We start from the raw sequence: 14,021 nt of genomic DNA, 5'->3' as shown, positions 1-14,021 counted from the left end.
AGCACTGAGGTTGGCCATTTATTTTCCTCTCAGAAGCCTGTGTCTATAGTCATACCTTACAGGAGGGGTGATATCAGGGTCCAGAACCAAAGTACTCCAGATTGTCCCTTTTGTCACCAGCTACATCCATGCCAGCAAATAAAGGGGGTCAAGGCCAGTTTTCTGGCTCTGGAGAGAAGTGGAACATGTTTGTATGTCTAAACTGCATTCTCCCCACACAACAGGCTGGCCTTGGGTTGTCCTAATCACTGACCTGTGTCCAGACATTATTTGGAAGTTTGCTAGTTAGAACAGGCCAGCTAGGACACTGCTGACAATTCTTCAAGATAAGTGGTTGCAGGACATAATTTGAGCCTGCAGCCTTCCTCTGTTTAGTTTATTAGTACAGATGAAACCACAGAAACTTGACTTACTACATTGTCCTTTCCAGTTCTGCTTAGGGATTGAAAACTGGACTCATCCAAAACTCTGCCCCTCTCTTTTGCAGGGACCCTATCAACGTATGCGTCTCCTGGATATCAGACAGGAATCCCATACGGTCAGGATAGAGATGTGGCTTTTTGGTGAAACAGCCACTGCTTGCACAGGCCCTGGGTGTGGTTGGGCCCACTGGGCTCGTCCATTACCCAGGGAAAGGCAGAAGAGGAAGGGGCATTTAAGCCTTTTTCTGTGAAAACTTAGCTGCTGGACTGTGCTTTTCAGACAGGGGGAGATGAAGCCAGCCTCTGCAACTTGCTTAGGTCTCCTTCTACTTGAAGTATTGGTGCTAAGACAGAAGACTACGTGATTGAGCAGAACTAGTCAGGCACTCCAGTCACACTGTTGGTCAGTGGAATAAAAATGGGAGCTATTTTTCTCTGGCTTTCCCAGCCAAACTCATTCCTTGCAGATGATGGCAGCAAAGGAGCAGCAAAGACTTCAAAAAGACCAGTGGAAGTGATGGGGACAATCACCTCAAATCACTTAAGGCAAGGCTGGGAACCAGACAGAAATATTCTTGAGCCCGGCTATTAGACAATTTGGAATAGTCATAGGAAAGCCCTGAAGCGTAGAAATCTGGCTGAGCTGCTAGTCCCTGGAGGGACAGATAATACTGTAGGAAAGGAGACACAGCAGTTCCTGTTGCAAATGATTTGCCAAACCTTATTTTGCCCTAAAGGTAAGTAGTCTAAAATACACAATAAAATGTGCCTGTGGACCTGAATACCATGAAAAGTTACCAAATGTGATCTAAATCCACAGTGTAGGAAAGGCATATTTCATCTAATTCAGGGGAATAAAGAACAGAGGGCCATGACTTCTTGGAAAAACTTGAAGAAAGGCAACAGGTCCCAGAGTTGTACAAAACAAACTGGTGTATACAATGAAGAACATGAGCTTCTCATCAGACACATCCTTAACCAGAACACCCAGACCACTCGCACTTACTATTGGGCACGGTTCACAGCTTAATTTTGTACATGTCAGAGTATATCTCCGAGAAGATGTTGACGGGAGGGAGCAGAGACATGTTGTGCATTGATCCACCATCAGGCGTCTCCATGGCTGAAACATTAGAACCAGTTTGTAAGTCAGTGACTGTCTCTTCAGTAAAACTGAAATAAATGAGCAATTTTATCTAGGTTAAATATCTTTCATTAAATCTTGCATTGCAATTCTTTGCAAGAGAAAACAGAAAAAAACGATGCCCCCCACTTTCCAGAGACCCAAATTTTTGCATCTGTAATTCCACGACAAGCATGAGGTTATTTTTCAAGTCGTCCCTTTAGAATTCCTTAATCTGCAAAATGGCATTGGCATTTCTAACTTCATTGCTTACAAAGGTAGCAAGCACGAAAGGAATCCTTGAAAGTGATGAGGAAGATTAATCATGAGCTATCCTGACTGTGTATTAGGTGGTTGCCACCAGTTCATTTTTCCTGAGTGTAGTGAACTGGTTTACCAACAAGTTTTTATTCTTGAGCCATTGCAACCCATAGATCATGGGCAGAGATTACTTGTTATTGTTCTTGTAATAAATGCTGCTTAGAATCTCTAGAGGTGTAGAAGCTTAAAACTGAGAAAAAAAGAAAAACCAAAACAGAACCAGAATTACTGAGTGAAGAACTTTCTTGTCCACAGTTACAAGCAAATCAGTGGCTGAGCTGGCACACAATTCAGATTCCCTGAGCTCTTCCCCAGCACCTTGTTTGCTGGATCCTATCACCTTTTCAAAGCAAGTAAAAACAGCATTTAAAATGCAGAGCAAAAAAGCCAAACTATTAAAAGGGAAACAAAAGAATGTGGAGTTAGTAATTGGATTCCTAGCACTGAAAGGAATTCTAAATACAAAGTCTTTCTGCCTCCCAAGTGCAGAGCCTTTCATTTCAACCCCAAAATAACAAACCACTACAGTTGAAGGGACAAAATGGGAGGAGTCTATTCAAGATTTTCACAAAGAACTTCTAAAACTTAATAAATAAGGTAAGCAGACACTGAATATGGCTAGATTATAAAAGCTTTGGGTTGTGCTTCAAAAGTCAATGGAATGTCACTGTTGACTTCATTTGGAACAGGAATTTCCCATGCTAAATACTATGCATAACCCCAGATTTCTTTTTTTCTTGTTCCACACTAGTAAACACTCACAGAACAAATGGAGCAAAACAAAGAAGTTGGCCAGAGTAACAGTGGAAAGATAACGCGTTTATGCGTAGTTCAGAGCCAACGTTCCGACATATACACTGAAAGACAAATGTTCCGATTAACGTATTTTAATTACATTCTTACTCTGCATCCCAGCACAACAGAGGTCCTCAGGCTTCAGTGGTTTTCTACAAAGCACCAGCAATAGCAATGACTTTTTTTTCTAGACCTCCACAAAACAAGAAAAGATCCTCCACATACAACACGATGGAGGTGGCAATACCAACAGGGAGATCCCCGTCTTTTAAGAACTCGGCTTGAGACCTCGACGTGGGACTCTTCAGCTTTCTTGGTTTAACATTGTATACTGAATATCGGGGTCATTAACCTGGAGGGTTAAAAGACCTCAGTGGATGCAGGCATGAGGACCCACTCATAACATTTTCCTATGGGAGAGGGATGGATAGCAAGTGTCATATGAAACTCCAGACTTCTTGTTTACTCTCAACATTGGAAAGCATTCAGACACCAAAGTGATAGTCTGTTCTAGTACAGACTACGTGGCCTCACAAGGGCATTCAATCCACTGACACTAGTATTGCTCTACTGCTTAGTAGCTCTACACACGCATGTGCACGAACACAAAAAAGCCTTGCAAATCTGGGAGATGTCCTCATCACGTTGACCTGTTTCACAATATGTTTGAGTTTGTTCTGTTTACTATCATAATCATACTTAATTCAGGCCCTCTAAAAGGCAATGCTTATCACAGAATGCCTCAGTAGCTCTAGGCTTTCACATCATGAAGAAAGGGTCTATAAAGCCATAGTTGATATTACAACTGATAACCTCATTGGATCTCCTAATACTTCTAACATTCCAATTAAATACAAAAAAGATAAATAAAGTTGAGTTTATACTAAGATCGCTGTTACAGGCAGGAACGTAGGGCTTACTAGAGACATGTTGAAACGAAATCCTCACACCCAAGTGCCTTGAACTTCTGTGGGAAGGTCTTACCTTGATCCAAAGTTTGCATCACAGCTTAGTTCTATGGTATTTGTTTAGTGTATTTAGGGATCGGCATGCAAATGGCTTTAACAATGGCTTTCTGTGAACAAACACAGCTTAGCATGACAGAACTGAATGAAATAATGGGTTGATACATCTTTTTCCCTTTATATAATACACCTATCATGTGTTTTCTTGGCTAACTTAGAATGAAATGTCAACATCTGCTAACCCACTGTTAGTGCAACCAAAATAACCTGCATAAAGCCCAGATCTACTCAGATGTCCTTCAAAAATGCCACTCAGTAAAAGCCTGGGAAAACAGATGAGTGATACAGATAATCCTTTTGGTAAATACAGCCACCTGCTTGGAAGTCTGCAGTTAAAGCCCACAGCATTGTTAAGAACAGCAGAGTGAATGCAATACCCCAAATTACTGGAATATAATATTGGTAACCAGATACAAGACAAAAATGTAAAGGGATTAAGGACACAGTCAGTGAACAGAACTGCAGTACAAGACTCAAGACTTGGAACTACTCAGCGAATGAGTTAATGGAGCAAAGTTTTCCCTTGATATAAAACGAAACTTGAAACCTATTCTTAAAGGACCCAGAATAAAGGTTTTGAAATCCAGGAAGTATAAACTTCTGTAGACACCACATCTTCCTTCCTGACCAGAACTCTGGAACAGTCATTGAAGTAGAGAATAGTGTAAGACAAAGCTGTAGTAACGCCAGCTGCTCCAAAGCTTTCAGACGTATAGCTAATTAGCTTACAATAAGTCATTAAATGAAGCTAGTTTAATTGAAAAGTTCATTGATTAAAGACAAGTTCTAATATAAGCTCTAATTTATTTTTTTTTTTTATCAAAATGGCCACTTTGTTTAGAAATCTTCCAAGATTATATCTCAACTCGAATTTCACACTCTCTGTCCTGAGAAAATATTTTGGTGGCTGCGTTGTTGAATGCTAACTTCAGTAATGCTCGATATTTGCGACAGCCAGAGCACAGAAGTAACGTAACAGCTGGGGCCTACCTACACCCTCCAAAACTTGCACAGGCAATGCTTGATAAAATGACCAATTGTCAGGAAGAACAATAACACGTTTGAAAAGCTGTATTAAAAGGAGGAAAAAAGAAAAACATTTTAGACATAGCGTTTATATCTAGTCAGATAGTAAATGAGTCAAATCGTAGTTTTGTGTCAGCTGAAACAATTTATGAATTCATCCCAAGTTGAGAAAATTTTATTAAGCTAGGATTTTTTTTTCAATATTGTAGAAGCTGAAATATTTTAAGTCTTCAAAATACAGATACTTCTCATTTTGCCTTCAACATGACATTTTGTTTCAAGATGTGCTTATGCTTCATTTTAAAGTATTTTAAAATCTTTTAGAACACTTGAAAATAGAATAAAGACTTTACTTGATGGATCAGGTAAACATTTGGTTGGAAGAGAAAAAAAATCAGTTGTTCATGAAAGAACAGCGTGCAACCGGAAAGACTGCTTTTTGCAACACAGAATATATATATATGCACACATATCCTATATAACAGAAGGTGGCAGGAGCTAGCAATTACTATACTGCATGACATTCTCTACAAGTATAGTCTTTATAAAATGCCACAACTAGTTTTGACAACATACTATGGAGGAGACAAAGAGAAATCAAAGAGAAAGCAGATTATTTCAGATTTTACCACTTCAAAACCCTTCTCCCAGTGTTCTGACAAGAAAGGCAGAGTTATTCCTTGGATTTAATTCTGCAGGGAAGTAATCCCCACACAGAATGATGGATGCTTGATGACAGGACTTTAGCTCTAACAAACTGATAAACTTATGCCTATCGACTAAGAAAAAAAAAAAAATCAAAACCAGAAGAAATAGATGGAGAAAGGTTCTTTCTGCCATACCTCAAAAGTCCAAAGAGATTTGGGTAAACTTACCTTTTAAATAAATGAAAAAGACAAACATACATTGACAATGCAGGAATACGTAGGTTAAAAGTTAGGTTAAATTACTAAAGAGGACCTGTTTCCCTGGGGGATGATGAGAATATTTAGAGCTCTTTGACACCAGAGGTGCTGCCAGAATATGGATTTAGGGAAACAATGGACAATTGACAGAGCTCTCCAAAGATAAATTCGGCATAAATGAGATCAGATGCTTAACTCCCATCATTCCCACTGTCATGGGCTGGGTTAAACATGTCTTAATCTACCCATTAAATATGCAGTTGAGAAAAAATTTCCTCTGAGGGCACATCAGCAGCGATCTTGAAAGGGGACAGAGGTCAAACAGTGAGGAAGCCCAGCTTTCCTGTTCCTGCTAATAGCCAAGGAGGGATACCCTTCCTTCCACACAGGTGGAGCAAGAGTCTCCATCCTTTTCTAATCTGCCTTATCCTCTAGGTAGAATACGGGAAGTTTTTGCTTCCCCGAAGTGGGCAAGGATCATTTTTGAGATTATCCCTCGCAGATAGTTTCCTGTGTGTTTGGTTGCCTGCAAGTCATTACACAACGCAGATTACCACGGTTTCTAAGCACTTTTCTCAAGCATCTTTTCAAGATAAAGAAACATTACTGTCCCCATTTTGCAGAGATACTCATTGCCACATACGAAGACTGGCAGAGTCATGAACTGGACATTACATGTGCTGAGCCCCTTGCCACTGCTTTTACCCCAAGGTCTCACTTGCAGAGATTCTGTCTGAACAAAGCTGCCCTGCATGCTTATGTGTATTCTGGCAAGTCTGTGTTCTTCAAAAGCTCATTCGTATATCTAAATGTTCCACCATCACAGCAAATAAAAGGAATCGTGTCTTACCCCAATAATAGTGCCATTCAAAGAACAACCATTCAGGGGTACTGAAAAAGAAGATAATATTCCATTTAGCATTACCATTATCAATACATTACCAAGATTTAATAAACCGCAGGTATGCTTTTTTGACTTATTAGAGTTCCAACTGAGGACATTTAGATCCGGTTTCACTGTAAAGAGGCATAATTGAGCCCTCTTACATTATACCTTGAAAAGCAGCAATTTGTCAGAGTTATCCTGAATTCTACCTCCAAGTATCTCTCGCTGAGCTGTTTTTTATGGCACAACATAAATTTTCCCCTCTAGTTCAAGCCTCACACGCTCAGAAGATGCACTCAGGTTCTCTGCAAGTTACAGTGTGTATTTCCCCTCCTCTTCCCACTGCTAGCTCCTCACCCTGTGGTTGCATATATACTTGTCAATTAAACGTGACTGGGAGTCTTCCCAGACTGAGGCCAATTAGCCAAATCTTCTGATTTGGACTTTTGACCCAAGTCTATGCTAGGAAATGGCCACAGCCACAATGCTCAGAGACACGCAGAAGACAGCACGGCTGCATGCAAAATCCCTGTTCATAGCAGGCACTGGGGAGAGCGTTGAACCCTCCTAAGCCAAAAGCATCTCAAGACCTCTTTTAAATGCTTAACAACGCAGGCTAGAGCTGTAGAAACGTAGCCTGGTATGTGTCTCTCAAGCAATACAAAATAGCTTCAACAGTAAGTAGCTCAAGAAGAGACAGTGAACATGCGTTGGAAAGAGAAAATAATAGTGGCAGGTGCTGCTGTACTCAATGTCTACATTATACAGGAGAGCTTCAAAGTAGTACTACGCTTGCATAACATGCACTTTTGAAATTGCTGTTGAGAAACAGGAGATGAACACATGAGATGATTCATTCTCTAGTCATTCCGTTCGTCATACGCAAAACCTTACCACATCTGCAGGAAGGACAGCAGTCTATTATTTGGTCACAACGCAGTTCAGTTCCCTCTGGACAGTCAGGCACATCCATTTGAGAGCAAGAAAGATTCTTTTGCTGCACAAAAACCTCATTGTTCACCCGGACACACTCATTGATAATGCAATGGTTGAAGGGGGATCGCCACTCTGTGCCAATCTGATGGGAAATTGTAAAAGGATTAAATACAGGCAGCAGTATCTGTGCCACTGGATAGAGCGAGGATACCACCACAGCCAACGCGCTGGTTTGCAAAAAGCACGTTTACTGCATCAGGAACAGTCTGTCACTCAACAGTTCTCCACAAATCCTTACCACGACAATCTGTTTATAGAACAGTCTGCTGCTTCGTTTGTACAGGAGTTACAGGAGTTAAGGTGAAAAATAAAGGGCCAGGTGAAATAACACGTGAAGAAGAAAAAACACTCTTAACTAGATTTAAATCTACACTCATTACGCGGTAGCTGGCTGCACTGCATTGCGCTGTAGCCGAGCTGGCCCTCTTTCTGCTGCAAATCAGCTCTGCTAAGCCCAAAGGAGGCTTTGGCGATAGGATCCAGACCTGAAAATACTTGCTAACATGGAAGAGACTGGATCCTGTTGACAGTCCTACTGATTATAATCACCCATGGGTCAGACAAGGCGGGAACTTCAAGTGCTGTTACGGGAAGAGATGTCACCACAGGCCAGAAAGAAGATGCTGTCACAGTTCAGCGCTGGCAGGAGCTGATCACTGCTTTGAAGCTGTATGCCTCCAACACTCTTTGAATACACTTCAAGAGCAGGGAGAGTGAAAAATCAGATTCCCAACTCCAGTAAATTCAAACATCTTAGCTCAGAAAGTTAGGGGACACTTTTCTCTCATGTGTTAAATACTTAGTTCTTTGTTAATGACAAAAGAGTTAAAAGAGGACCTAGCAAGAAAGAGACCGAGCAAGAGAGCCGAGTATAAGGATCTATTACTCCATTAGGACAACAGAAATCGGTAAGACACAGTAGGACATTAAAATAGGCCTCCTGAATGCTTGTTTTATGAAGCAGAGAAGAATATTGATCCACATTAAGTAATGCCCTTGGTAAAAATCAGGGAAGAGGCAGGCTGCAAAATGATACATTAACATTTTTTTAAAAGACAGTGGCAGACTGCCTTTGTAAAAGAAGCAATTAGAAAGTTAGTATGAAATATGTGAACGTGAGATGTAGATGAAAATCCAGACACATTATAAAGAACAACACTTAGGGAAGAAAAGATGGGGAGAAGGTCTATTATTTTAAACACATTTAACTTACTGTTCCTGCCTTTGTTGAATCCAAAGCTCTGCCTGGGATTAAGCAATTTAATGCTACTGGGACAGGCAAAGGCTTGCCAAGGGTGGTTAGATTAGGGACAGAACAAACTGAATAGCCTGAAGGAATTAAAAATGTAGGAAGAAAAGAAACAAATATCCACGTAGCTTTCCAGGGTGGTAGGGTATCTGCAGAGCATATTAAATGGCTGTTGCATGCACTCAACTTCCTGTTGGGCTCTTTGAATCCTAAGGGAAGCGGCACACTGCTGAAAATAAACTGTTATTTTGAGCAGAAAACAAGTCTGGCCTGGACCACTGTGGTCTGATCTCACACGCAGCAATCATCTTTAGCAACCAGAGAATAATTCATGTTTCTATCTTCATTTACTTCCTGATATTTCAGTGATAGGATATCCTATTTTATTAGGACTGTGAAATTCAAGCAATCCACTACCCCATCTGCCTGCTATCCTTAGAGTAATAGAAATTAATTGGGATAATTTAAACAAATAGCCTAGAGCCAGAGAAGCATCACATCCCATTAATGTTCCTTTGAGCTACCATTTGTGAAATTACTAATTTTACACAAAAATATTGCTTCCTTAGAGCCCGAAAAAGGTGGGGAGGTATTGCTTGTTAGAACCAAGTGAGCAAGCCACCCCAAAAAACACTGGTTTTCAGTGCTGCTTGATGTATAGAAGAAATAGCTCATATCTTCTTCGCCTCCTTCCGTGGAACACAAAATAATTCCAGGGCACTTCTGTTAGAAGAGGTAGCGTCCACGCCACGGCCACCTCACCTCATGCAAACGAGGATCTGCATCACCCCGAGACCAGAATATCTGTTCCTCACAGGCAGTCTTCTGGCATCTCCCACAACACTCCCCTTCTTGGACGATATACTTGTAACCCTGTAGGGGAAAAGAAAAGGACTGAGTGATCCAGGAAGAGGAGACAAATGAGAAGATTAATCCCAAAAGAAAATACTGGGATAAATGCTTAACGTTAGCGACTTTTTGTGGAAAGGGGAGTTTGAAAACAGAAGAGTAAGGCCACACGCTGCTATTACAAAACAAACAAGCGGTCCATCCACCTCAGCAACCTGTTAAATGGTTAACATTATCTGTCAGAAAAGAAAAATTAAAATGCACACAACATTAGGAGCAGAAATTCTTTTCTCATTAGTTCCTGCTTAATATATATTTTGAAGACATACTCACTTCAGCTACATGGACTAATTTTAGGTACTATCCTTGCTTAGGTCATGCCAATCAACTAATGGACCTTGTGAGGATATCAGCTTCTCTAGTGTGGTATGGAGCACCCCTTCCTGGAGTACAGAAAATGTTGGTTGTGCCTCACATCAGAAAAAAAAAAAAAAAACCCACATCTGAAATCACACAGAAACATCTTCCTTTTGCTAGGATCTGCTCAAACATGTAATAGCACAAAGATTTGCCGCAAGACAGAAAAGAACAATGACATCAACAGGCAGAAATGGAAAAGGAAGAGGTAAAAGAAAAATGCTTTCAGAGGACCCTGAGCTATTTCAACAGCATTAAGCAGCAGTCATTTCCACATGTTAGTTTATTGTATGGGAGCAGTTTCTTTTATGCATTAGCAAATTGTAAAGCGCAAGTCTTTCCAATAAAATAGCCCTACAGAGAAGTGCAAAAAGAAAAAGAAGTCAGTCAGTCCACTTCTGAGGGTGACTGTCAGAATTGCCATGCTATTTGGTAGACTTTGAGAGAAAATTATGTATCAATATTAAGAACCCAGTTTAAAAAAAAAATTAAAAAATCACTTCATTAAATCACCTCTGCTTGTACATATGAGTCATACATAATTATGAGAATTTTTATCTGGTATTTTAAAAAATCTTTTATATACATGTACTACTACTTTACAAAAGAAAACGAAGGCTAAAAATTGTTCTAGTGGCATCTCGGATGTTAATCAGCACTCACAAGTCCCCTTCTCACCCCTGAGAATTCAAGGTTAGGATTCAGTCTGAGCACATTCAAATATCTGACTGCCCTGTGCTGAAGCAGAGGGAAGGGGTTGGTCAGATATGCAATCCAGGGACCAGTTTTGACTGATCATTTCATCTTTTCATCTCCTGAAGCAACTGGTCAAATATTCAAACATCGGAGTAGCTAAGTGAAAGAAAGCAATGAGCTTTAATCTAATTAGAAATAATATATTCTCCATTTAATAGCTAGGCAGTCTCCAAGGGGCAAAATGTAACTCTGATTTCAATACAGAGTTGAAAGAAAGATGTTATGTCAAAGAAAATATTGTTCATGTGAAAAACACCAATGAAAATAAGCATCATTTTATTTTGTTCAACCTCTTTGAACTGAATTGCTGAAGTATTCCCAACTGTTCCCTCCATTCATGAACTGTCCTTGATTTGTAATATGAAGCACATTAGCAAACCTCGATAATCAGTGGACTATCATATGGAAGTGCATTGTGTATAATGTCATAAAATGTAATACCAGAGTTTGAGCTAGCTTTGTGGAAAAAGTTGTGCTGTTGAACATTTGGTTTTGTATGACTTTCATCTGCTAAATACATGTCTGAAGCATCTCAAGTATCAGATTTTTATTTGTGCGGCAAACTCGGAGAAGTAAAAATCCAAGAGCTGTTTGTGCCCAGAATAAAGCAAAATCCAGCTGCATGACCCAAATTTCACTAAGTTGGTTTAAACCCAGTGCAAACAAGAAGGTGCTACGCAGCAGAGTCCAGGGATGATTTGCACCCCTAAGGCACTGACAAAGATATTGGGTTTGGACAGTTCAACCTGCCTGAGTGGCCCTTTTGGTGCTCGGTGCATTCAAAATCTGGGGGCTCTGACTCCTAAGGGGAAAAAACACAGGAGATTGCAGCTCCCGACCTCCGCGCCTGCTGAGCTTCTAACACAGCCCATGACCCACCATAGACCACAAACCAGTCTGCGGACTGCTCCTCAAAAAGCAGAGCATCCACCGGCACTTGAGGAGTAAGGTGGACAGTGACTCCCCACAGCATGAGAAATATTTCACAAAAGGTCAAGTTTTCTGATGATACCTCACACCATGGAAATTTGGGCTCATAGGAATAGAGAGCGCCTTATTTTATGTTTAATTCGAAAGGTGATAATGTTTAAGGTTACATCTAAGAAAAGGAAAACGTATTGTGCATTTTGAGGTGTTTTTTTATTGTGGGATTGGGGGGCTTTTTTCCCCAGTTAGATGACTTATGTACAAAGAGTATATACTACCAGGATCATTCCTGAAGCGGCACAATCTATGAACATGAACATCTGACAAGTCTCAGGTACTGTGCTATTGATGGTTAATGTTAGACTGAACTAGGCAGAGTAAGCAGTATCCACCTCTTCCTTCATTATTTTTCATTTTCTAGCGTATAGATGCTAGCATACAGAGATGCCAGTGTTCGCCAGGGTTTGTTCAAGGATCCGCTTATAGTCAATATTCTGCTTGTCCCCTGCTTTTTCTGGACTGGATCCACTGCTTTATTCTTCCTCTGCATCTTGCCTTTTTTTTTCTTTTTTAAACACAGAGTTCAAACTTCAAACAGGGAAATAAAATTCAGAAGACGGCCTCGGTAAGTGTCTGCCCATCCGTCACACTGAGAAGCAGATCACAGTCTACAAGACTAAAAAAATCCCCATGCGCTGGGAGGTAAGGGATAGGGCAACACAAGGCACCCTTCGCATTTGAACAGCTGCACGTGGCTGACTTGGGAGTGATAATCAGCAGCTGCGATGGAGAACCTGGCAAATGCTCAGTTATGCTGCCAGATCAAGCTGTTTTAGCAAACAAAAATGCAGAGATAAAGCTGATCTCCCTGCGTGAAGGGTGAACACAGACGGATTAAGACATTCTACATGGGGAGGGAAATTTTGCGCGCTTTTGAACCGGGGCATGGCTTGCGACAAACAAAAAAGGCACGCAGATTAATTCTGTAGCATTCAGAGAACATGCATTTTGGTTTCATCGCCTACTCAAGGCTACCGGAGGGATCCGCACAGGCTATGGCTTGGCATATTTGTGCACTCCCTCTTTCATCCTAGTGTTCCTCAGGATACCTAGTTCATCTTTTCACGGGTGCTAAGGTTTTGGCCAGAAAACTCTGTCAGCTGCCTTTTGGCCAACAAAGCAGGAAAGAAAGAACAGAGATTATTCCTCAACGTAGTATTTTTAACAAGGCTCTGGTATTTGCCTTTTACATATTGAGATGATAGTACCTAGAGAGGCTTGGAGGAACCAAAGAGAATGAAAATGGCAACAGTACACTGAAAGAAACCCAGTAGGATGGATATAAACCAACTTGAAATGCTGAAAGCAAAATCTTCAGTGGCAATGAATCAGCACAATTCTAGAGATTTCCCTGGATCTGCACTCATTTACCCCAGGTGAGGACTTAATTCTCTGTTTGCAAGTCTCTATTACATTAAGGTATCATTTCTTAATTTTCATAATAAATTATGCTTTAAAATGCAAGCAGGATATTTGAAATTGCCTCCCAACAAGACTTTCACAGTTTTTAAATGAGATCCTGCACATCTAATATACAAACAACAGTCTTCCTTTTACATTAGGTTCTTTGACCTCCTTAATACAGACTATTAAGCCATTTACTACCATGCTTTATGTGCTACTTCAAAGGAAAATACCCGTTTGAAATACTGGAGATTAAAGCCATAGCTTTCGTACTCAGCATTTATTACAACCATCATAGGGTGCAAATGTTCTTTATTTTAATTTAATTAATCAAGAGGCTTGAAAATCTAACCTAATTAATTTACACACACTTAGCCAAATGGCTTTTTCTTAAACACTTATCCCAGAAAATTATGCTTCATCCTTCTCATAATCATCTAATACTTTAAATTATCCAATACTTTAAGCCACACTCTTTTATATCGCTTACAAAGTACCTAACTCCGAGAACACGGACAGAAATTAAGCAAAGCAAGTGCTCCCTTCACATTAGTATACCAGTGATTTTAAGGTGTTTTGAAAGCTGTTATCCATTTTATCACCATGATCCTCTGAGGGGATATAATCTGATGTACTCTCAGAAAAATTAGTTTCTGAAGAAGCTCCAGGAGGGAGACACCACTCCTCCTTGTGGCACATGCAATAACTGCAATAATTACCTGCTTTCTCAAAACTTTGGTAAGAGAAAGATAGAAGAGGACAGAAAAAGTGAGGGGACTATGGCATATAACGAAGCAAACCCACACCTGGTTTGCAAGCGAGAAGTCTGTATTTGCTGTTAACCTCCCCAGAGAACTGTG

At 40.4% G+C, this 14,021-nt stretch overlaps 1 protein-coding gene across 1 annotated transcript in view; it reads right to left on the bottom strand.

The window, feature by feature from the left end:
- The window catches only part of VWF (von Willebrand factor), a 146,291-nt gene that overhangs the window by 12,458 nt on the left and 119,812 nt on the right, over window positions 1–14,021 (bottom strand). Inside the window, exons 44-47 of the mRNA XM_059816886.1 lie at window positions 9,511–9,621; window positions 7,398–7,581; window positions 6,468–6,508; window positions 1,429–1,545 (exon numbers count right to left, since the gene is read on the bottom strand). Coding sequence (XP_059672869.1) covers window positions 1,429–1,545; window positions 6,468–6,508; window positions 7,398–7,581; window positions 9,511–9,621 — 453 coding nt within the window. The remainder of the gene's footprint in view (window positions 1–1,428; window positions 1,546–6,467; window positions 6,509–7,397; window positions 7,582–9,510; window positions 9,622–14,021) is intronic.

This window comes from Gavia stellata, chromosome 4, assembly GCF_030936135.1.
Source record: "Gavia stellata isolate bGavSte3 chromosome 4, bGavSte3.hap2, whole genome shotgun sequence".
NCBI classification, from domain to species: domain Eukaryota; kingdom Metazoa; phylum Chordata; class Aves; order Gaviiformes; family Gaviidae; genus Gavia; species Gavia stellata.
Note: the sequence above shows the minus strand (reverse complement) of the source record. Positions and strands in the feature narration are given on the sequence as shown.